We start from the raw sequence: 24,416 nt of genomic DNA on the forward strand, positions 1-24,416 counted from the left end.
CCAATCCCCATTCCCCTTCCACCTTTCCACCCAACCCCATTCACCTGCTCCCCCCCCTCCCCCTCCCTCAGTCTCCCCCTCCCCCACTCCTCCTCCTCCTCCTCCTCCTGCCCACGGGTAATCTTCACCACCGTTGACGAGTTTCCAGCTGACCGATGGCGAGGGTCCTCCGGCCGGTATGGCCGAGCTGGGGTGGGCGGGGTTCCCACCGGTTTCACGACCAGTACTTCAGGCAGTATTTCCGACAACGGCTGGGTTGGCTGGAGAGGTGGTGGGAACATCAGCGGCTTCGGGTAGAGAGTCTTCCCTCGCAGATGGCACGAGAGCGGCTGGGGGAAACTTTGGACAACTGGCTGCGACATCTGATGTGCCCGAGCTTCGATCACTGGAAGCAAAGGGTCAGTGGGTCAGTCATAACGCGGCCTCAATACTCAGATTCAACAACAACAAGAACTTGCATTTACATGGCCTCTTTCATAAAGTGCTTCAAAGGAACAATATCAACCAAAATGTCACTGAAAGGTATAAAGAGGGCTTGACAGGGTTAGAAAGACTATTTCACACTGGCTGGGGAATCTAGATCCCAGGTGCACAGTTTCAGGATGAAGGGTCAATTATTGAGGACTGAGATGAGGAGAGATTTCTTCACTCAGAGGGTTGCGAATCTTTGGAATTTTCCAGCCTTGAGTGTTGTGGATGCTCAGTCTCTGAGTATATATCCAAGACTGAGATTGAGAGTGGTTTTTGTCACCCAGCGTATCAAGAGAAGGTGGAGTTGATATCGAAGATCAGCCAATGATGGTGTTGGGTGGTGGAGCAGACTTGAAGGGCAGAATGGTCCACGCCTGCTTCTATTTCTCATATTTATGAAAAATTTGACACTGGGCCACATGAAGAGATATTAGGCACAGGCGAACTAAAGCCTGGTCAAGGAGGTAGTTTTTAAGGAGTGAAAAGTTTTAGGGAGAGAATTGCAGAGCTTAGGGCCCAGGCAGCTGCAGGCACGGCCACCAATGGTGCAGCAATAGCAACTGGGGACAGGCAAGAGGCCAGAATTGAAGGAGCACAGAGATTTTGGAGGGCTGTAGGAGCTGGAGGGGGTTACAGAGATACGGAGGTCATGGAGGGATTTGAAACACAAGGATAAGAATGTTAAATTGTCACCGTGCCCCACAGTGCGGCCAAATATTCCTGGGGCATTCCACTGAGAGAAACGGGGGCAACAGATCCTGATCAGGGAATGGCGGCTGGAGGATGGGGTGGAGGGAAGGGGTAGGAGGGGTGTGAAGAGAGATAGGTTTCTAGAGTTTGTTCTTGAAGGTGAGGATAGCTGTAGTGAGCGTAAGGTTAGGGGACCATCCTTGCCCCTGAAGCAGGAGTTCTGTGGGTTCAAGTCCCATTCCAGAGGCTTAAGCCCATAGGCAGAGATGCTGGCATAACGGTAACATCCAGTAATCCCAAGGCCCAGGCTAATACCCTGGAGATACGGGTTCAAATCCCATCATGGCAACCGGTGGAATTTGAATTCAATTAATAAATCTGGAATATAAAGATGGAATTAGATGGAATAAAAGGATAAAGCTGAAAGTTCTGTATCTGAATACATGTAGCATTCGAAACAAAACAGATGAACTGAGAGTGCACATAGAAATAAATAATTATGATTTGATAGCCATAACGGAGACATGGTTGCAGGAGGATGTGGATCGGGTCCTGAGTATTGAAGGGTACAGGATATTTAGGAAGGACAGGAAGTGAGGAAATGGTGGAGGGGCAGCTCTGTTAGTTAACAATGGTATTAGCACAATAGAGAGGGGTAACCTCAGTTCAGGAAACCAGGATGTGGAAACAGTCTGGATAGAGATGAGAAATGGTAAAGGCAAGAAGTTACTTGTGGGAGTTGTGTACAGGCCCCCTAACAGTAACCACATGGTAGGGTGGAGCATAAAGGAAGGAATAACTGGAGCTTGTCAGAAAGACACGACGATAATCAAGGGAGATTTTAATTTACATATAGACTGGAAAAGTCAGATGGACAAATATAGCCCAGATGAGGAGTACATTGAATGTTTTTGGGCTAGTTTCGTAGAACAGCATATTCTGGAGCGAACCAGAGAACAGGCTATACTAAGACAGGATATTGTGCAATGAGATCGGAGTAATTGATGATCTCATAGTAAAGGCACCCCAAGGTAGCAGCGACCATAATATGATGGAATTTTCCATTCAATTTGAAGGAGGGAGGAGTGGGTCTGAGACTACGTTTTTAAACTTGAATAAGGGCAATGATGAGGACATGAAAACTGAGCTGGCAAAAGTGAATTGCGAAATTAAGTTACGGGGATAGGTCAATAGAGATGCAGTGGCTAATATTTAAGGGGATATCTCAGAATGCACAGAGTAGATACATTCCAACGAGTAGGAAAAAGTCCAAGGGACAGACACACCATCCGTGGGTAACTAGAAAGGTTAAGGATAGTATCAAGGTTCAAGAAAAATCATTTAATTATGCAAAGACAGAAGATTGGACAGAATATAAGGAACAGCAAAGAATGACTAAAGTACTAATAAGGAGGGAAAAATTAATATTGAGAGAAAGCTATCCAGAAATATAAAAAGAGATAGTAAAAGTTTTTATAAACATTTAAAACAGAAAAGAGTGAGCGTGGTCCATTAGAAAGTGAGTTTGGAGAATTGATAATGAAGAACAAGGGGATGGCAGATGAATTGAACAGGTATTTTGCATCAGTTTTCGCTATAGAGGATACAAGTAACATCCCAGAAGCAGCTATAAACCAGGAAATGGAAGTGGGGAAGGAAGTCAGGAAAATTACAGTCACCAGAGAAGTGGCACTGAGTAAATTGTTGGAGCTGCAGCTGGCAAGAGCTGATGGACTTCATCCTGGGGTCTTAAAACAAGTGTCTAGTGAGAAAGTTTATGCACTGGTTTTAATTTTCCAAAACTCCCTAGATTCAGGGAAGGTCCCATTAGATTGGAAGATATAAAATGTAACTCCATTATTCAAAAAAGGGAGACAGAGAGCGGGAAACTAAAAGCCATTTAGCTTAACATCTGTTGTAGGGAAAATGTTAGAAGCTATTACTAAAGAGGTTATAGCAGGGCACGTGGATAAGCTCAAGGTCATCAGGAAGAGTTAACGTGGTTTTGTGAAAGGGAAATCATGTTTAACTAACTTATTGGAGTTTGTTGAGAAAGTAACATGCTGTGGATAAAGGGGAACCAGTAGATGTACTGTACTGAGATTTCCAGAAGGCATTTGATAAAGTGCCACATCAAAGGTTATCACAGAAAATAAAAGCTCATGGTATAGGGGGTAAAATATTGGCATGGATCGAAGATTGGTTGGCTAACAGGAAGCAGAGGGTAGGCATAAATGGGTATTTTTCAGGTTGGCAAGATGTGTTCCACAGGGATCAGTGCTAGAACCTCAACTGTTTACAATTTATATAAATGACTTGGATGAAGGGATTAAAAGAATGGTTGCCAAATTTGCTGATGACACAAAGATAGGTAGGAAAGTAAGTTGTGAAGAGGACATGAGGAGGCTACAAAAAGATACAGATAGATTAAGTGAGTGGGCAAAGACCTAGGAAATGGAGCATAATGTGGAAAAATGTGAAATTGTCCTTTTTGGCAGGAAGAATAAAAGAGAAGCATATTATCTAAATAATGAGAGATTGCAGATCTCTGAGATTCAGAGGGATCTGGGTGTCCTGGTGCATGAATCACAAAAGGCTAGAATGCAGGTACAGCAAGTAATTAGAAAAGCTAATAGAATGTTATTGTTTATTACAAGGGGAGTTAAATACAAAAGTAGGGAGGTTATGCTTCAGTTGTGCACATTCAGGGCACTAGTGAGACCACATCTGGAGTACAGTGTACAGTATTGGTCACCTTATTTAAGAAAGGCTGTAAGTGTGTTGGAAGCAGTTCAGAGAAGGTTTACCAGACTAATACCTGGAATGGGTGGGTTGTCATATGAGGGAAGGTTGGACAGACTAGGCTTGTATCCGCTAGAGTTCAGAAGAGTGAGAGGCGACTTAATTGAAACATATAAGGTCCTGAAGGGTCTTGACAGGGTGGATGTGGAGAGGATGTTTCCTCTTGTGAGAGAATCTGGAACTAGGGGTCACTCTTTAAAAATAAGGGGTCGCCCATTTAAAACAGAGATGAGGCGAAATTTTTTCGCTCAGTGGCTCGTGAGTCTTTGTAACTCTTCCTGAAAAGGAGGTGGAAGCAGAGTCTTTGAATATTTTTAAGGCAGAAGTGGATAGATTCTTGGTAAGCGAGGGGGTGATAGGTTATCAGGGGTAGGTCGGATGCAGATTTCAGGTTACTATCAGATTGGCCATGATCTTATCAAGTGGCAGAGCAGGCTCGAGGGGCTGAATGGCCTACTCCTGCTCCTTGTTCGTATGTTCATATAAATAATAAAAGGGTGGCAAAGGAAAGAGAATGTCCAGTTGGGGATAAAGAAGGGGACTTGCACGTGGGGACAGGAGAAATAGCAAAGTTATTAAATGAGTACTTTGCATCAGTCTTTTCATAGGAAGAAGGTACTACTCAGGCCAAGGTGTGAGAGGAGGTAACTGGTACACTAGAAGAATTTACAACTGAGAAGGAGGAGGTGGTAAAAAGGCTAACTTTACTTAAAACAGATGAGGTACCAGGACTGGATGAGTTGCATCCAAGGACACTGAGGGAAGTGAGAGTGGAAATTGCAGAGGCACCAGTGATAATCTTCCAGTCTTCCTTAGACACAGGGGAGGTGCCAGAGGACTGGAGAATTGTGAATGTTACACCCTTGTTCAAAAAGGGGTGCAGGGATAAAGCCGGCAACTACAAAACTGTCAGTTTGACTTCGGTGGTAGGGAAACTTCTGGAAACTATAGTTTGGGACAAAATCAACAGTCACTCAGACAAGTGCAGGGTAATTAAGGAAAGCCAACATGGATTCATTAAGGGAAAATCATGTTTAACTAACATACTGGTACTTTTGAGGAGGTAACAGGGAAGGTTGATAAGGGAAACGCTATTGATGTGGTGTATCTGGATTTTCAAAAACATTTGATACAGTGCCACTCAACTAACTCATGGAATAAAAGGGAAAGTAGGCACTTGGGTGAGAAATTGGCTGAGTGACAGGAAACAGTAGTGATAAATGGTTGTTTTTCAGATTGGGGGAAGGTTTGTAGTGGAGTTCCCCAGAGGTCAGTGTTGGGACCCTTGTTCTTCCTGGTATATATTAATGACCTAGACTGTGGTGAGCAGGGCATGATTTCAAAATCTGCAGATGATACAAGATTGGAAATGTTGTCAACTGTGATGAAGATAGTCCTGAATTTCAAAAGGGCATAGATATATTAGTGGATGGGGCAGGCAAGTGGCAGATGAAGTTCAATGCAGACAAGTGTGAGGTGATTCATTCTGGCAGGAAGAATATGGAGAGACAGTATAAAATAAAGGGAGAGCCTCTAAAGGAGGTGCAAGAACAGGGGGACCTCAGTGTAAACATACATAGGTCATTGAAGATGGCAGGGCATATTGGGAGAGCAGTTAATAAAACATATAGTATCTTAGGCTTTATTAATAGGGGCATGGAGTACAAGAGTAAGGAAGTGATGCTGAACTTGTATGAGACACTAGTTAGGCCTCATCTGGAATACTGCATCCAGTTCTGGGTGCCATACTTGAGGAAGGATGTGAAGGCATTGGAGAGAGCACAGAGGAGATTCACAAGAATGATTCCATGGATGAAGAACTGTAGCTATGAGGATAGATTGGAGAGGTTGGGATTGTTTTCCTTGGAGAAAAGGAGGCTGAGAGGAGACTTGATAGAGGGATTCAAGATCCTGAGGGGTATGAATGGGGTAAATAGTGAGAAACTGTTCCTACTCAAGACAGCATCAAGAACTAAAGGACACAGATTCAAAATAATTGGCAAAAGGAGTAAAAGTGATGTGAGGAATTTTTTTTTCACTCAGAATGTGTGATTGGAGTCTGGAATTAACTTCCTGAGAGGGTGGTGGAGGCAGGTTCAATCAAGGTATTCAAAGGGAATTGAATTGCTATCTGAAAAGAATGTGCAAGGTTACGGGGATAATGCAGGGAAGTGGGACCAGGTGGAATGCTCTTTCAGAAAGCCAGTGCAGATTCAATGGGCTGAATGGCCTCCTTCTGCACTGTAAAGTTTCTGTCATTCTGTGATTCACTGGGAGTTACTTTGCAAGTTGTGAAGTTATGTTAAACTTGCACAGGGCCATGGTTGGACTGCAATTGGAGTCCTGGGGCTGGGTTTTCGTGAAGTTCAGTAGACTCTGCAGACCTTCAAAAACTCGGGCAGGACCTAGGGGTGTAGAAGTCCCACCCCCCATTTCCGACAGATCCAATTCTTGCCAGCAGAGGAAAGGGGGGGAGGGGCATGATTCACATAGGTGGGAAACCCAAACTCAACAGGGCCATTAGAACTCAGTGCTGCGTTCAAATAGAGCCCATTTTAGCTGTTGCAAGGTCTTAAACCCACAGGTTGGGAGTTACAGATTGATGGAGTAGATGTAAAAGCTCTTAAAGGGTGGATAAGGTCTGCTCAACTGTCATGATCTGTAGTTTTTGAAATGTCCTGCTCTTAAAATTAAAACAACCAGGCTATACCTATCAGTGATAAAAGACTTTTAAACCCTCTGCTGGAGTCCTTTGATTGACGGGTGTAGGTTCAAAAAAACATTAGTATCTATCATGCAGTTTCTTCAAGAGCTATTATTATGTAATTGTGAATGTTTGGCTGAGTTTCAAAACATTGATTATCTCAGCAGGGTTTTCTGAGTTTACAGTTTGATTGATAGTTTAAAAAGGCTATTAAAGGATTAGCTGTCTTTGATGTGGGGTCTCATTAGAAGTTAGTTTGTTTTTATAAGAGGAGATGGTGATATACTGGTAATGTCACTGGATTAATAATCCAGAGGCCCAGTCTAATGCTCTTGGGACATTTGTTCAAATTCAGCCCTGGCAGTTGGTAGAATTTAAATTCAGTTAATAAAAAATCTGGGATTGAAAGCTGGTCTCAGTAACGGTGACCATGAAACTATCATTGATTGTTGTAAAAACCCATCTGGTTCACTAATGCCCTTTAGGAGAGAAAATCTGCCACCCTTACCTGGTCTGGCCTACCTGTGACTCCAGACCCACAGCAATGTGGCTGACTCTTAATTTCCCTCTGAAATGGCCTAGCAAGCCATTCAGTTCAAGAGTAATTAGGGATGGAGAACAAATGCTGGTCTTGCCAGTGACACCCATAATCCCGTTAAAAAATGAAAAAAAATAAGAGATTTAAAAGCTTTGATTGGGTTCCATGAATGGGATTTTTTTCCCACTATCAAGTGTGCATGAGTGAGAGCTGTCTTAGATTGTTAGGAGATTATTTTTTTTCATCTCCACATGCCTCCTGAGATCTGCCCATGGTGGAATACTGGGTGAATGGCTATGGAGGTGGCGTTGAGGGCAAGAGGAGCCATGGGGGAGTGGATGGGTGCATGAGTTGGCTTGGAGGGTGCGAAGGGCCATGGGACATGGGTGAGGGGTGAGGGGGCATGAGGGGGTGAGGGGACGTGAGGGGGTGAGGGGACATGAGAGAGTGAGGGCTAAAGGGCCTAGCAACTTCTAAAATAACTGGGAAGACGTCCCAGAGAACCAAGGCAGGCCCTTCTAACTATCCCTTGTCAGCAACAACCCGCCCATAAGGCTGTCTACATATTGCTTCCATGCCAGCGGTGACAGTGGGCTTGACTCTAACCAGCACCCACCCCCCCACCACCATTCACCCTCTCCAGAGCAGAAATCATGTGTTTCTGAATGCTTTTTACCAAGGTATATCTGGCGAGTGGGGCAATTTCCTGCCTTGTGCTACCCACCTTAGTAACCAAGATCCAGCCCCTGGTCTCCATTTATAGAAAGGGTAGAGAAACCACTGGAGAAAATACAAACAAGGTTCACACGGGGTGTTCAGAAATGGAGAGATTACAGCTACTGGGAACACGTGAACAAGTGGGGGCTACTTTCTTTGGAAAAGAGAACACTTGGGTGTGACCTGATAAGAGATATTTAGAATGAAGGACAGGGTAGATGTCGGGAGAATGTTTCCATTTGTGGGTGAAGCCAAAACAAGGACTCATAAATAAAATACGGTTACTAATAAAATTCGGTAGGGAAAGAAGGAGACATTTATTTATTCCACGCAGCGAGTGGTTAGAATATGGAACTCATTATCACAGGAAATGGTGGAGGGAAATAGATTGGAAACTTTCAAAATGAAACTAGAGGGGTAGATTGGTTGTCACGTCAGCCCCATGTTACATTGTCACCTGCGTTTCTTTTGCTCCCAGCAGCATCCCCCAAGAGATTAATCTTAACTCGAGGGCAATCCTGGGGTCGTCGGCTACCAAAGTGTCCGGGGTCATAGAGTAAGGGTCATTCTCCTCACACGCGCCGGGCAGAGGATGGAAGGTGAAACACTCACCCTCAACCCCCAAAAACGATTGAAAAAGCAGAGTTGATGTTTGACCCTGCAACATTGTGGGGGCTGAAGACTATGAGAGAGAGAGAGTGAGCGAGAGAGAGAGGGAGAGAGGGAGAGAGAGTGAGCGAGTGAGCGAGAGAGAGAGGGAGAGAGGGAGGGAGAGGGAGAATGTGCCAAGGAGAGGTGCTCCTTACCTTGGAGCACAGCTTGTGAGTGTTTGCAGTTCTCATGTCTTGGCAGACGGCGCTGACGCACAATATGCTGTATTTCCTGTACCTGTCGTCGCTTTTCATTCACTGACTCACGTTTCAGCCTCGCTATCTTTTGTGCCTCTCGCCTGATGATAAGAAAGGACAATTCCCATTCCGTTTACAATTCCCATTCCGTTTACAATTCCCATTCCGTTTACAATTCCCATTCCGTTTACAATTCCCATTCCGTTTACAATTCCCACTCCGTTTACAATGCCGACATTGTCTTTCCAGAATATTTTTCATTCTATCTTTTCTTTTTTGTTTGTCAATGTTTTCCACCCCTCCCAGCCCCCGACCCCTGACCTCCCTGCCCCCGACCCCTGACCTCCTTGCCCCCGACCCCTGAACTCCCTGCCCCCGACCCCTGACCTCCCTGCCCCCGACCCCTGAACTCCCTGCCCCCGACCCCTGACCTCCCTGCCCCCGACCCCCCTCCTCCCAGCCCCCAACCTCCCTCCTCCCTGCCCCCTACCCCCGCCCTCCCTGGCCCCCGACCCCCGTCCCTATCACCCTCCCCCTCGACCCTTTCTTTCCCTGCTGCTCCCCCCACTCAGGAGTCCTCCGCGTGTTCCGTGTGCTTTGCTCTGTAACACTCTCTCAGCTCAAGGTAAGAAGGTCATGGGTTCCAGCCCCACTACAGAGACTTCAGGCTAATTCTGTTCGGTGCAAACAGAGGGAGTGCTGCACTGTCAGAGGTGCTGTCCACCAGGTCAGACAATAACCTGAGGACATCTCAGAAAATGGTAGTGGAGGGGCAGGAAATTTGCCAACTCCTTTTGACCGAGTGTCTCTTTCATGGGCTCTGCTGACCCATTTAATCCCCTCCCATGCTCCATGCCGAATGTAATTACCTCTGTAATTCCTTGTTGACCCAGTCCGATATTTGTGATCTGTTGGATAGAAAGCAAAATTTAATCCAAATAACACATACACTGCGAGTGTATTTCTCCCTGCACCATTCCTACCAAAGGGCTTGATAGGATAGAGGGTCAATGGCTCTTGCCCCCTGGTCGGAGAGTCCAGAACACGGGGACACAGTCTGAGGGTAAGGGAGCAGCTATTTCACACTGACACCAGGAGAAGGTTCTTCACATTCAAAGGGTTGTGAATCTTTGGAATTCTCTACTCCCGAGAGAGCTGTGGACACTCAATCAATGAATATATTCAAGGCTGAATGGATAGGTTTTTGGGAACCAAGGGCTATGGGGTTAGTGCTAGGAGGTGGAGTTGAAGTAGAAGATCAGTCACGATCTTGTTGAATGGTGGAGCATGCTCAAGGGCAGAAATAATTATTCCAGCTCCTATTTCTTCCATACTGACTCTCACTGGGGTACGGGGTCCCCCTCCTCTCCTGAAGGTGCTGACTCTCACTGGGGTACAGGGTCCCCCTCCTCTCCTGAAGGTGCTGACTCTCACTGGGGTACAGTTTCCCCCTCCTCTCCTGAAGGTGCTGACTCTCACTGGGGTACAGGTCCCCTCCTCTCCTGAAGGTGCTGACTCTCACTGGGGTCCATGAGAGTGTGGTGGAGGCAGGGTCAATCGAGGCATTCAAGAGGGAGTTGGATTATTTTCTGAAATGGGAGAATGTTCAGGGCTACAGGGAGAAGATGGGGGCTTGGCACCAGGTAAATTGCTCCTTCAGAGAGCCAGCACAGATATGATGGGCTGAATGGCCTTCTCTGTGCATTATTCATTCTTTGATTCTACATTTTTGAACCGTGATTCCCAGAACAGAAAAAGGTTAAATCCCTGGAACACTGCCCTGATGTGACAGGCTGGATTATTAAAGAGAAAAATTTTGCACAAACATTAAATATACATAATCTGCTTCTTACTGAGGCTGACTGAAGGATAAATATTGGCCCAGGACCTAGCGGAGAGCTCCCCTGCTCCTCTGCGAAATAGTGGCCATGGGATCTTTACCTGAGAATGCCTTGGTTTAATGTCATGTCTGAAAGACAGCGTCTCCGGCACTGCAGCGCTCCCTCAGTACAGCACAAGGAGCGAGGGCCTGAATTTCATGCTCAAGTTCCTGGAGTGGGGATTAAACCCACATCCCCCTGGCCTGCAGGCAAGAGAGAGTGAGAATGCCACCCTCTGAGTCATGGCAGGCACCTGGGTGAAGTTTAAGAAGTATCATTAACATGGGCTCAAAAGGGTCTCAGATTTCACAAGATGATGTAGAAAAAGACTCTCTAATTACACCACGATATAGATCCTGAGTCTGTAATTCAATTATGATGTGTGGCTTCTTCAAATTAAAGTCTGCTTCTGAAAGATGTGTTTGACATGGAACGTCGCCGAGTGTATATTTTATTTGGGATTGAGCTACACCTGCTCTCTCACACATGCCTGCTCGCAACAAGGAGTCCCACCAACTCTCGTGGAGTTGTGCCAACTTTGGCTCAGTGGGTGGCAATCTCCTTTCAGGGTCAGAGGTTCAAGCACCATGTCAGAGAATTGAGCATATCAGCCAGGCTGACACTCCTAGTGCGGTACTGAGGGAGTGCTGCATTGTTGGAAGGTCTGTACTGAGGGAGCACTGCACTGTCAGAGGAGCAGTACTAAGGGAGTACTGTACTGTCACAGGGGCATTACTGAGGGAGCACTACACTGTCGGAGAGTTACTACTGAGAGAGCACAGCCCTGGCAGAGATTCAGTACCGAGGGAGTGATGCACTGTTGAAGGGTCAGTACTGAGGGAGTGATGCACTGTTGAAGGGTCAGTACTGAGGGAGTGCTACACTATCAGAGGGTCAGTACTGAGGGAGTGCTGCACTGTCAGAGGGTCAGTACTGTGGGAGTGCTGCACTGTCAGAGGGTCAGTACTGTGGGAGCGCTGCACTGTCAGAGGGTCAGTACTGAGGGAGTGCTGCACTGTCAGAGGGTCAGTACTGAGGGAGTGCTGCACTGTCAGAGAGTCAGTACTGAGGGAGTGCTGCACTGTCAGAGGGTCAGTACTGAGTGAGTGCTGCACTGTCAGAGAGTCAGTACTGAGGGAGTGCTGCACTGTCAGAGGGTCAGTACTGAGGGAGTGCTGCACTGTCAGAGAGTCAGTACTGTGGGAGTGCTGCACTGTCAGAGGGTCAGTACTGAGGGAGTGCTGCACTGTCAGAGGGTCATTACTGAGGGAATGTTGCTGTGTCGGGGGTATCATTCTTTGGATGAGACATTAAATCGAGGCTCTGTCTGCTCTCTCAGGTGGGATGTAAAAGATCCCACAGTCACTAATTGAAAGGAGAGCAGAGGGTGGGGCTGGAGTTCTCCCCCACGACGTGCGGCTGATATTTCTCATTCAAACAACATAGCTGAAAAAAACACAATCACCTCATTATTATATTGCTGGTCAGGGGATCTTGCTCTGCGTGAATTGGCTGCCACATTTCCTGACTGACGCAGTGACTGCTTTTCAAAATTGTAATCGATTGGCCGGAGTGAATGTGGGGGATTCCCTGGGGTAACTCGGGGTGGAGTGTGGAACCACATCTGTCTTGTGATCAACCTTGAGGATCAGTGGTCTGCAGACATACATCAGCCTGGGTCGTCGGGTGTACTCTTGTGCAGCTGCTTTATTCTGCTATCAACAGTTTCTTTATGGGTGTCATCAGTCACAGACAAACAGCGACCCCTTGTTCCTGAGCAGCAATACAGCACAGCCAGTGTAACACGGGTAATATCCACTATATACTGAAGGGCACCGCCACCTGGTGTGGGGCATCAGCAACTGCTGCTGAGCTGCCATTAGCCAGAGGAGGTAAAGGAGGCAAACTGTCTCTACAAGGAAATCCCAAACCACACACCATTTCGAAAGAGGGAATTTTCTGCCTCGTCACTCATAGCTCCTGGTGAGGGAAAAAAGCTTCTTGTGAATACTAACTGTGGGTTTGTTTGTCAGCAGCACTCGGACTGAGCAGAGCAGCACTCTCTGACAGTGCAGCACTCCCTCAGTACTGACTCTCTGACAGTGCAGCAATCCCTCAGTACTGACCCTCTGACAGTGCAGCACTCCCTCAGTACTGACCCTCCGACAATGCAGCATTCCCTCAGTACAGACCCTCCGCCAGTGCAGCACACCCTCAGTACTGACCCTCTGGCAGTGCAGCGCCCCCTCAGTACTGACCCACTGGCAGTGCAGCGCCCCCTCAGTACTGACCCTCTGACAGTGCAGCACTCCCACAGTACTGACCCTCTGACAGTGCAGCACTCCCTCAGTACTGACCCTCTGACAGTGCAGCACTCCTCAAGTACTGACCTTCTGACAGTACAGCACTCCCTCAGTACTGACCCTCTGACAGTGCAGCACGCCCTCAGTACTGACCCTCTGACAGTGCAGCACTCCCTCAGTACTGACCCTCTGACAGTGCAGCACTCCCCAAGTACTGACCTTCTGACAGTGCAGCACTCCCTCAGTACTGACCCTCTGACAGTGCAGCACTCCCTCAGTACTGACCCTCTGACAGTGCAGCACTCCCTCAGTACTGACCCTCTGACAGTGCAGCACTCCCTCAGTACTGACCCTCTGACAGTGCAGCACTCCCTCAGTACTGACCCTCTGACAGTGCAGCACTCCCTCAGTACAGACCCTCCGCCAGTGCAGCACTCCCTCAGTACTAACCCTCTGGCAGTGCAGCGCTCCCTCAGTACTGACCCTCTGACAGTGCAGCACTCCCTCAGTACTGACCCTCTGACAGTGCAGCACACCCTCAGTACAGACCCTCCGCCAGTGCAGCACTCCCTCAGTACTGACCCTCTGGCAGTGCAGCGCTCCCTCAGTACTGACACTCTGACAGTGCAGCACTCCCTCAGTACTGACCCTCTGACAGTGCAGCACACCCTCAGTACAGACCCTCGGCCAGTGCAGCAAACCCTCAGTACTGACCCTCTGGCAGTGCAGCGCTCCCTCAGTATTGACCCTCTGACAGTGCAGCACTCCCTCAGTACTGACCCTCTGACAGTGCAGCACTCCCCAAGTACTGACCTTCTGACAGTGCAGCGTTCCCTCAGTACTGACCCTCTGACAGTGCAGCACTCCCTCAGTATTGACCCTCCGACAGTGCAGCAATCCCTCAGTACTGACACTCCCACAGTGCAGCACTCCCTCAGTACTGACTCTCTTACTATGCAACAATCCCTGAGTACTGACCTTCCCACAGTGCAGCGCTCCCTCAGTACTGACCGTCTGACAGTGCAGCACTCCCTCAGTACTGACCCCCTGACAGTGCAGCACTCTCTCATTACTGACCCTCTGACAGTGCAGCACGCCCTCAGTATTGACCCTATGACAGTGCAGCACTCCCTCAGTACTGACCCTCTGACAGTGCAGCACTCCTTCATTACTGACTCTCTGACAGTGCAGAACTCCCTCAGTACTGACACTCTGACAGTGCGGCACTCCCTCAGTATTGACCCTCTGACAGTGCCGCACTCCCCCAGTACTGACCCTCTGACAGTGCAGCACTCCCTCAGTACTGACCCTCTGACAGTGCAGCACACCCTCAGTACAGACCCTCCGCCAGTGCAGCACTCCCTCAGTACTGACCCTCTGACAGTGCAGCACTCTCTCATTACTGACCCTCTGACAGTGCAGCACGCCCTCAGTATTGACCCTATGACAGTGCAGCACTCCCTCAGTACTGACCCTCTGACAGTGCAGCACTCCTTCATTACTGACTCTCTGACAGTGCAGAACTCCCTCAGTACTGACACTCTGACAGTGCAGCACTCCCTCAGTATTGACCCTCTGACAGTGCCGCACTCCCCCAGTACTGACCCTCTGACAGTGCAGCACTCCCTCAGTACTGACCCTCTGACAGTGCAGCACACCCTCAGTACAGACCCTCCGCCAGTGCAGCACTCCCTCAGTACTGACCCTCTGACAGTGCAGCACTCCCTCAGTATTCACCCTCTGAAAGTGCGGCACTCACTCAGTACTGACCCTCTGACAGTGCAGCACTCCCTCAGTACTGAACCTCTGACAGTGCAGCACTCCCTTATTACTGACCCTCTGACAGTGCAGCACTCCCTCAGTACTGACCCTCTGAAAGTGCAGCACTCCCTTATTACTGACCCTCTGACAGTGCAGCACTCCCTCAGTACTGACCCTCTGACAGTGCAGCACTCCCTCAGTACTGACCCTCTGACAGTGCAGCACTCCCTCAGTACTGACCCTCTGACAGTGCAGCACTCCCTCAGTATTGACCCTCCGACAGTGCAGCAATCCCTCAGTACTGACACTCCCACAGTGCAGCACTCCCTCAGTACTGACTCTCTTACTATGCAACAATCCCTGAGTACTGACCTTCCCACAGTGCAGCGCTCCCTCAGTACTGACCGTCTGACAGTGCAGCACTCCCTCAGTACTGACCCCCTGACAGTGCAGCACTCCCTCATTACTGACCCTCTGACAGTGCAGCACGCCCTCAGTATTGACCCTCTGACAGTGCAGCACTCCCTCAGTACTGACCCTCTGACAGTGCAGCACTCCTTCATTACTGACTCTCTGACAGTGCAGAACTCCCTCAGTACTGACACTCTGACAGTGCGGCACTCCCTCAGTACTGACACTCTGACAGTGCAGCACTCCCTCAGTATTGACCCTCTGACAGTGCCGCACTCCCTCAGTACTGACCCTCTGACAGTGCAGCACTCCCTCAGTACTGACCCTCTGACAGTGCAGCACACCCTCAGTACAGACCCTCCGCCAGTGCAGCACTCCCTCAGTACTGACCCTCTGACAGTGCAGCACTCCCTCAGTACTGAACCTCTGACAGTGCAGCACTCCCTTATTACTGACCCTCTGACAGTGCAGCACTCCCTCAGTACTGACCCTCTGAAAGTGCAGCACTCCCTTATTACTGACCCTCTGACAGTGCAGCACTCCCTCAGTACTGACCCTCTGAAAGTGCAGCACTCCCTTATTACTGACCCTCTGACAGTGCAGCACTCCCTCAGTACTGACCCTCTGACAGTGCAGCACTCCCTCAGTACAGACCCTCCGCCAGTGCAGCACTCCCTCAGTACTGACCCTCTGGCAGTGCAGCGCTCCCTCAGTACTGACCCTCTGACAGTGCAGCACTCCCTCAGTACTGACCCACTGACAGTGCAGCACTCCCTCAGTACAGACCCTCCGCCAGTGCAGCACTCCCTCAGTACTGACCCTCTGGCAGTGCAGCGCTCCCTCAGTATTGACCCTCTGACAGTGCAGCACTCCCTCAGTACTGACCCTCTGACAGTGCAGGACTCCCCAAGTACTGACCTTCCGACAGTGCAGCGTTCCCTCAGTACTGACCCTCTGACAGTGCAGAACTCCCTCAGTACTGACCCTCCCACAGTGCAGCACTCCCTCAGTACTGACTCTCTTACTATGCAACACTCCCTCAGTACTGACCTTCCCACAGTGCAGCGCTCCCTCAGTACTGACCCTCTGACAGTGCAGCACTCCCTCAGTATTGACCCTCCGACAGTGCAGCAATCCCTCAGTACTGACCCTCCCACAGTGCAGCACTCCCTCAGTACTGACTCTCTTACTATGCAACACTCCCTCAGTACTGACCTTCCCACAGTGCAGCGCTCCCTCAGTACTGACCCTCTGACAGTGCAGCACCCTCAGTACTGACCCTCTGACAGTGCAGCACTCCCTCAGTACTGACCCCCTGACAGTGCAGCACTACCTCATTACTGACCCTCTGACAGTGCAGCACGCCCTGAGTATTGAACCTCTGACAGTGCAGCACTCCCTCAGTACTGACCCACTGACAGTGCAGCACTCCTTCAGTACTGACTCTCTGACAGTGCAGCACTCCCTCAGTACTGACACTCTGACAGTGCGGCACTCCCTCAGGACTGACCCTCTGACAGTGCAGCACTACCATATTACTGACCCTCTGACAGTGCAGCACTCCCTCAGTACTGACCCTCTGACAGTGCAGCACTCCCTTATTACTGACCCTCTGACAGTGCGGCACTCCCTCAGTACTGACCCTCTGACAGTGCAGCACTCCCTCAGTACTGAACCTCTGACAGTGCAGCACTCCCTTATTACTGACCCTCTGACAGTGCAGCACTCCCTCAGTACTGACCCTCTGAAAGTGCAGCAATCCCTTATTACTGACCCTCTGACAGTGCAGCACTCCCTCAGTACTGACCCTCTGACAGTGCAGCACTCCCTCAGTACTGACCCTCTCACAGTGCAGCACTCCCTCAGTACTGACCCTCTGACAGTGCAGCACTACCTCAGTACAGACCATCCGCCAGTGCAGCACTCCCTCAGTACTGACCCTCTGGCAGTGCAGCGCTCCCTCAGTATTGACCCTCTGACAGTGCAGCACTCCCTCAGTACTGACCCCCTGACAGTGCAGCACTCCCCAAGTACTGAACTTCTGACAGTGCAGCGTTCCCTCAGTACTGACCCTCTGAACGTGCGGCACTCCCTCAGTATTGACCCTCCGACAGTGCAGCAATCACTCAGTACTGACCCTCCCACAGTGCAGCACTCCCTCAGTACTGACTCTCCTACTATGCAACACTCCCTCAGTACTGACCTTCCCACAGTGCAGCGCTCCCTCAGTACTGACCCTCTGACAGTGCAGCACTCCCTCAGTATTGACACTCCGACAGTGCAGCAATCCCTCAGTACTGACCCTCCCACAGTGCAGCACTCCCTCAGTACTGACTCTCTTACTATGCAACACTCCCTCAGTACTGACCTTCCCACAGTGCAGCGCTCCCTCAGTACAGACCGTCTGACAGTGCAGCACTCCCTCAGTACTGACACTCTGACAGGGCAGCACTCCCTCAGTACTGACACTCTGACAGTGCGGCACTCCCTCAATACTGACTCTCTGACAGTGCAGCACTCCCTCAGTATTGACCCTCTGACAGTGCCGCACTCCCTCAGTACTGACCCTCTGACAGTGCAGCACTCCCTCAGGACTGACTGTCTGACAGTGCAGCACTCCCTCAGTACTAACACTCTGACAGTGCGGCACTCCCTCAGTACTGACCCTCTGACAGTGCAGCACTCCCTCAGTATTCACCCTCTGAAAGTGCGGCACTCCCTCAGTACTGACCCTCTGACAGTGCGGCACTCCCTCAGTACTGACCCTCTGACAGTGCAGCACTCCCTCAGTACTGAACCTCTGACAGTGCAGCACTCCCTTATTACTGACCCTCTGACAGTGCAGCACTCCCTCAGTACTGACCCTCTGAAAGTGGAGCACTCCCTTATTACTGACCCTCTGACAGTGCAGCACTCCCCAAGTACTGACCCTCTGACAGTGCAGCACTCCCTCAGTACTGACCCTCTGACAGTGCAGCACTCCCTCAGTACTGACCCTCTGACAGTACAGTGCTCCCTCAGTACTCATCCTCTGACAGTGCAGCGCTCCCTCAGTACTGACCCTCTGAAAGTGCAGCACTCCCTTATTACTGACCCTCTGACAGTGCAGCACTCCCTCAGTACTGACCCTCTGGCAGTGCAGCACTCCCACAGTACTGACCCTCTGACAGTGCGGCACTCCCTCAGTACTGACCCTCTGACAGTGCAGCACTCCCTCAGTACAGACGCTCCGCCAGTGCAGCACTCCCTCAGTACTGTCCCTCTGGCAGTGCAGCGCTCCCTCAGTACTGACCCTCTGACAGTGCAGCACTCCCTCAGTACTGACCCTCTGACAGTGCAGCACACCCTCAGTACAGACCCTCCGCCAGTGCAGCACTCCCTCAGTACTGACCCTCTGACAGTGCAGCGCCCCCTCAGTACTGACCCTCTGACAGTGCAGCACGCCCTCAGTACTGACCCTCTGACAGTGCAGCACTCCCCAAGTACTGACCTTCTGACAGTGCAGCACTCCCTCAGTACTGACCCTCTGACAGTGCAGCACGCCCTCAGTACTGACCCTCTGACAGTGCAGCACTCCCTTATTACTGACCCTCTGACAGTGCAGCACTCCCTCAGTACTGACCCTCTGACAGTGCAGCACTCCCACAGTACTGACCCTCTGACAGTGCGGCACTCCCTCAGTACTGACCCTCTGACAGTGCAGCACTCCCTCAGTACAGACGCTCCGCCAGTGCAGCACTCCCTCAGTACTGACCCTCTGGCAGTGCTGCGCTCCCTCAGTACTGACCCTCTGGCAGTGCAGCGCCCCCTCAGTACTGACCCTCTGACAGTGCAGCACGCCCTCAGTACTGACCCTCTGATAGTGCAGCACTCCCCAAGTACTGACCTTCTGACAGTGCAGCACTCCCTCAGTACTGACCCTCTGACAGTGCAGCACGCCCTCAGTACTGACCCTCTGACAGTGCAGCACTCCCTCAGTACTGACCCTCTGACAGTGCAGCACTCCCCAAGTACTGACCTTCTGACAGTGCAGCACTCCCTCAGTACTGACCCTCTGACAGTGCAGCACTCCCTCAGTACTGACCCTCTGACAGTGCAGCACGCCCTCAGTACTGACCCTCTGACAGTGCAGCACTCCCTCAGTACTGACCCTCTGACAGTGCAGCACGCCCTCAGTACTGACCCTCTGACAGTGCAGCACTCCCCAAGTACTGACCTTGGACAGTGCAGCACTCCCTCAGTACTGACCCTCTGACAGTGCAGCACGCCCTCAGTACTGACCCTCTGACAGTGCAGCACTCCCTCAGTACTGACCCTCTGACAGTGCAGCACTCCCCAAGCACTGACCTTCTGACAGTGCAGCACTCCCTCAGTACTGACCCTCTGACAGTGCAGCACTCCCTCAGTACTGACCCTCTGACAGGGCAGCACTCCCTCAGTACTGACCCTCTGACAGTGCAGCACTCCCTCAGTACTGACCCTCTGACAGTGCAGCACTCCCTCAGTACTGACCCTCTGACAGTGCAGCACTCCCTCAGTACAGACCCTCCGCCAGTGCAGCACTCCCTCAGTACTAACCCTCTGGCAGTGCAGCGCTCCCTCAGTACTGACCCTCTGACAGTGCAGCACTCCCTCAGTACTGACCCTCTGACAGTGCAGCACTCCCTCAGTACTGACCCTCTGACAGTGCAGCACTCCCCAAATACTGACCTTCTGACAGTGCAGCACTCCCTCAGTACTGACCCTCTGACAGTGCAGCACTCCCTCAGTACTGACCCTCTGACAGTGCAGCACGCCCTCAGTACTGACCCTCTGACAGTGCAGCACTCCCTCAGTACTGACCCTCTGACAGTGCAGCACGCCCTCAGTACTGACCCTCTGACAGTGCAGCACTCCCCAAGTACTGACCTTCTGACAGTGCAGCACTCCCTCAGTACTGACCCTCTGACAGTGCAGCACGCCCTCAGTACTGACCCTCTGACAGTGCAGCACTCCCTCAGTACTGACCCTCTGACAGTGCAGCACTCCCCAAGTACTGACCTTCTGACAGTGCAGCACTCCCTCAGTACTGACCCTCTGACAGTGCAGCACTTCCTCAGTACTGACCCTCTGACAGTGCAGCACTCCCTCAGTACTGACCCTCTGACAGTGCAGCACTCCCTCAGTACTGACCCTCTGACAGTGCAGCACTCCCTCAGTACTGACCCTCTGACAGTGCAGCACTCCCTCAGTACAGACCCTCCGCCAGTGCAGCACTCCCTCAGTACTAACCCTCTGGCAGTGCAGCGCTCCCTCAGTACTGACCCTCTGACAGTGCAGCACTCCCTCAGTACTGACCCTCTGACAGTGCAGCACACCCTCAGTACAGACCCTCCGCCAGTGCAGCACTCCCTCAGTACTGACCCTCTGACAGTGCAGCACTCCCTCAGTACTGACCCTCTGGCAGTGCAGCGCCCCCTCAGTACTGACCCTCTGACAGTGCAGCACTCCCTCAGTACTGACCCTCTGACAGTGCAGCACTCCCCAAGTACTGACCTTCTGACAGTGCAGCACTCCCTCAGTACTGACCCTCTGACAGTGCAGCACGCCCTCAGTACTGACCCTCTGACAGTGCAGCACTCCCTCAGTACTGACCCTCTGACAGTGCAGCACTCCCCAAGTACTGACCTTCTGACAGTGCAGCACTCCCTCAGTACTGACCCTCTGACAGTGCAGCACTCCCTCAGTACTGACCCTCTGACAGTGCAGCACGCCCTCAGTACTGACCCTCTGACAGTGCAGCACTCCCTCAGTACTGACCCTCTGACAGTGCAGCACGCCCTCAGTACTGACCCTCTGACAGTGCAGCACTCCCCAAGTACTGACCCTCTGACAGTGCAGCACGCCCTCAGTACTGACCCTCTGACAGTGCAGCACTCCCTCAGTACTGACCCTCTGACAGTGCAGCACTCCCCAAGTACTGACCTTCTGACAGTGCAGCACTCCCTCAGTACTGACCCTCTGACAGTGCAGCACTCCCTCAGTACTGACCCTCTGACAGTGCAGCACTCCCTCAGTACTGACCCTCTGACAGTTCAGCACTCCCTCAGTACTGACCCTCTGACAGTGCAGCACTCCCTCAGTACTGACCCTCTGACAGTGCAGCACTCCCTCAGTACAGACCCTCCGCCAGTGCAGCACTCCCTCAGTACTGACCCTCTGGCAGTGCAGCACTCCCTCAGTACTGACCCTCTGACAGTGCAGCACTCCCTCAGTACTGACCCTCTGACAGTGCATCACACACTCAGTACAGACCCTCCGCCAGTGCAGCACTCCCTCAGTACTGACCCTCTGGCAGTGCAGCGCTCCCTCAGTACTGACCCTCTGACAGTGCAGCACTCCCTCAGTACTGAACCTCTGACAGTGCAGCACACCCTCAGTACAGACCCTCGGCCAGTGCAGCACACCCTCAGTACTGACCCTCTGGCAGTGCAGCGCTCCCTCAGTATTGACCCTCTGACAGTGCAGCGCTCCCCAAGTACTGACCTTCTGACAGTGCAGCGTTCCCTCAGTACTGACCCTCTGACAGTGCAGCACTCCCTCAGTATTGACCCTCCGACAGTGCAGCAATCCCTCAGTACTGACCCTCCCACAGTGCAGCACTCCCTCAGTACTGACTCTCTTACTATGCAACTCTCCCTCAGTACGGACCTACACAGTGCAGCGCTCCCTCAGTACTGACCCTCTGACAGTGCAGCACTCCCTCAGTATTGACCCTCCGACAGTGCAGCAATCCCTCAGTACTGACCCTCCCACAGTGCAGCACTCCCTCAGTACTGACTCTCTTACTATGCAACACTCCCTCAGTACTGACCTTCCCACAGTGCAGCGCTCCCTCAGTACTGACCGTCTGACAGTGCAGCACTCCCTCAGTATTGACCCCCTGACAGTGCAGCACTCCCTCATTACTGACCCTCTGACAGTGCAGCACGCCCTCAGTATTGACCCTCTGACAGTGCAGCACTCCCTCAGTACTGACCCTCTGACAGTGCAGCACTCCTTCAGTACTGACTCTCTGACAGTGCAGAACTCCCTCATTACTGACACTCTGACAGTGCGGCACTCCCTCAGTACTGACTCTCTGACAGTGCAGCACTCCCTCAGTATTGACCCTCTGACAGTGCAGCACTCCCTCAGTACTGACCCTCTGACAGTGCAGCACTCCGTCAGTACTGACCCTCTGACAGTGCAGCACACCCTTAGTACAGACCCTCCGCCAGTGCAGCACTCCCTCAGCACTGACCCTCTGACAGTGCAGCACTCCCTCAGTATTCACCCTCTGAAAGTGCGGCAATCCCTCAGTACTGACCCTCTGACAGTGCAGCACTCCCTCAGTACTGAACCTCTGACAGTGCAGCACTCCCTTATTACTGACCCTCTGACAGTGCAGCACTCCCTCAGTACTGACCCTCTGAAAGTGCAGCACTCCCTTATTACTGACCCTCTGACAGTGCAGCACTCCCTCAGTACTGACCCTCTGACAGTGCAGCACTCCCTCAGTACTGACCCTCTGACAGTGCAGCACTCCCTCAGTACTGACCCTCTGGCAGTGCAGCGCTCCCTCAGTACTGACCCTCTGACAGTGCAGCACTCCCTCAGTACTGACCCACTGACAGTGCAGCACTCCCTCAGTACAGACCCTCCGCCAGTACAGCACTCTCTCAGTACTGACCCTCTGGCAGTGCAGCGATCCCTCAGTATTGACCCTCTGACAGTGCAGCACTCCCTCAGTACTGACCCTCTGACAGTGCAGGACTCCCCAAGTACTGACCTTCTGACAGTGCAGCGTTCCCTCAGTACTGACCCTCTGACAGTGCAGAACTCCCTCAGTACTGACCCTCCCACAGTGCAGCACTCCCTCAGTACTGACTCTCTTACTATGCAACACTCCCTCAGTACTGACCTTCCCACAGTGCAGCGCTCCCTCAGTACTGACCCTCTGACAGTGCAGCACTCCCTCAGTATTGACCCTCCGACAGTGCAGCAATCCCTCAGTACTGACCCTCCCACAGTGCAGCACTCCCTCAGTACTGACTCTCTTACTATGCAACACTCCCTCAGTACTGACCTTCCCACAGTGCAGCGCTCCCTCAGTACTGACCGTCTGACAGTGCAGCACTCCCTCAGTACTGACCCCCTGACAGTGCAGCACTCCCTCATTACTGACCCTCTGACAGTGCAGCACGCCCTCAGTATTGAACCTCTGACAGTGCAGCACTCCCTCAGTACTGACCCACTGACAGTGCAGCACTCCTTCAGTGCTGACTCTCTGACAGTGCAGCACTCCCTCAGTACTGACACTCTGACAGTGCGGCACTCCCTCAGTACTGACTCTCTGACAGTGCAGCACTCCCTCAGTATTGACCCTCTGACAGTGCCGCACTCCCTCAGTACTGACCCTCTGACAGTGCAGCACTCCCATATTACTGACCCTCTGACAGTGCAGCACTCCCTCAGTACTGACCCTCTGACAGTGCAGCACGCCCTCAGTACTGACCCTCTGACAGTGCAGCACTCCCCAAGTACTGACCCTCTGACAGTGCAGCACGCCCTCAGTACTGACCCTCTGACAGTGCAGCACTCCCTCAGTACTGACCCTCTGACAGTGCAGCACTCCCTCAGTACTGACCCTCTGACAGTGCAGCACTCCCTCAGTACTGACCCTCTGACAGTGCAGCACTCCCTCAGTACTGACCCTCTGACAGTGCAGCACTCCCTCAGTACAGACCCTCCGCCAGTGCAGCACTCCCTCAGTACTGACCCTCTGGCAGTGCAGCGCTCCCTCAGTACTGACCCTCTGACAGTGCAGCACTCCCTCAGTACTGACCCTCTGACAGTGCAGCACACACTCAGTACAGACCCTCCGCCAGTGCAGCACTCCCTCAGTACTGACCCTCTGGCTGTGCAGCGCTCCCTCAGTACTGACCCTCTGACAGTGCAGCACGCCCTGAGTATTGAACCTCTGACAGTGCAGCACTCCCTCAGTACTGACCCACTGACAGTGCAGCACTCCTTCAGTACTGACTCTCTGACAGTGCAGCACTCCCTCAGTACTGACACTCTGACAGTGCGGCACTCCCTCAGGACTGACCCTCTGACAGTGCAGCACTACCATATTACTGACCCTCTGACAGTGCAGCACTCCCTCAGTACTGACCCTCTGACAGTGCAGCACTCCCTTATTACTGACCCTCTGACAGTGCGGCACTCCCTCAGTACTGACCCTCTGACAGTGCAGCACTCCCTCAGTAC

The 24,416-nt window shown here is 51.5% G+C and overlaps 1 protein-coding gene across 1 annotated transcript in view; it reads right to left on the reverse strand.

Moving 5' to 3' along the window:
* Positions 1-258: 258 nt before the first annotated feature.
* Positions 259-24,416, reverse strand: part of LOC121279736 — a 139,546-nt gene continuing 115,388 nt past the window's right edge. The window contains exons 28-30 of the mRNA XM_041190994.1: positions 9,640-9,678; positions 8,729-8,871; positions 259-385 (exon numbers count right to left, since the gene is read on the reverse strand). Coding sequence (XP_041046928.1) covers positions 8,836-8,871; positions 9,640-9,678 — 75 coding nt within the window. The 3' untranslated portion in view covers positions 259-385; positions 8,729-8,835. The remainder of the gene's footprint in view (positions 386-8,728; positions 8,872-9,639; positions 9,679-24,416) is intronic.

Source organism: Carcharodon carcharias, chromosome 7, assembly GCF_017639515.1.
Source record: "Carcharodon carcharias isolate sCarCar2 chromosome 7, sCarCar2.pri, whole genome shotgun sequence".
NCBI lineage: Eukaryota > Metazoa > Chordata > Chondrichthyes > Lamniformes > Lamnidae > Carcharodon > Carcharodon carcharias.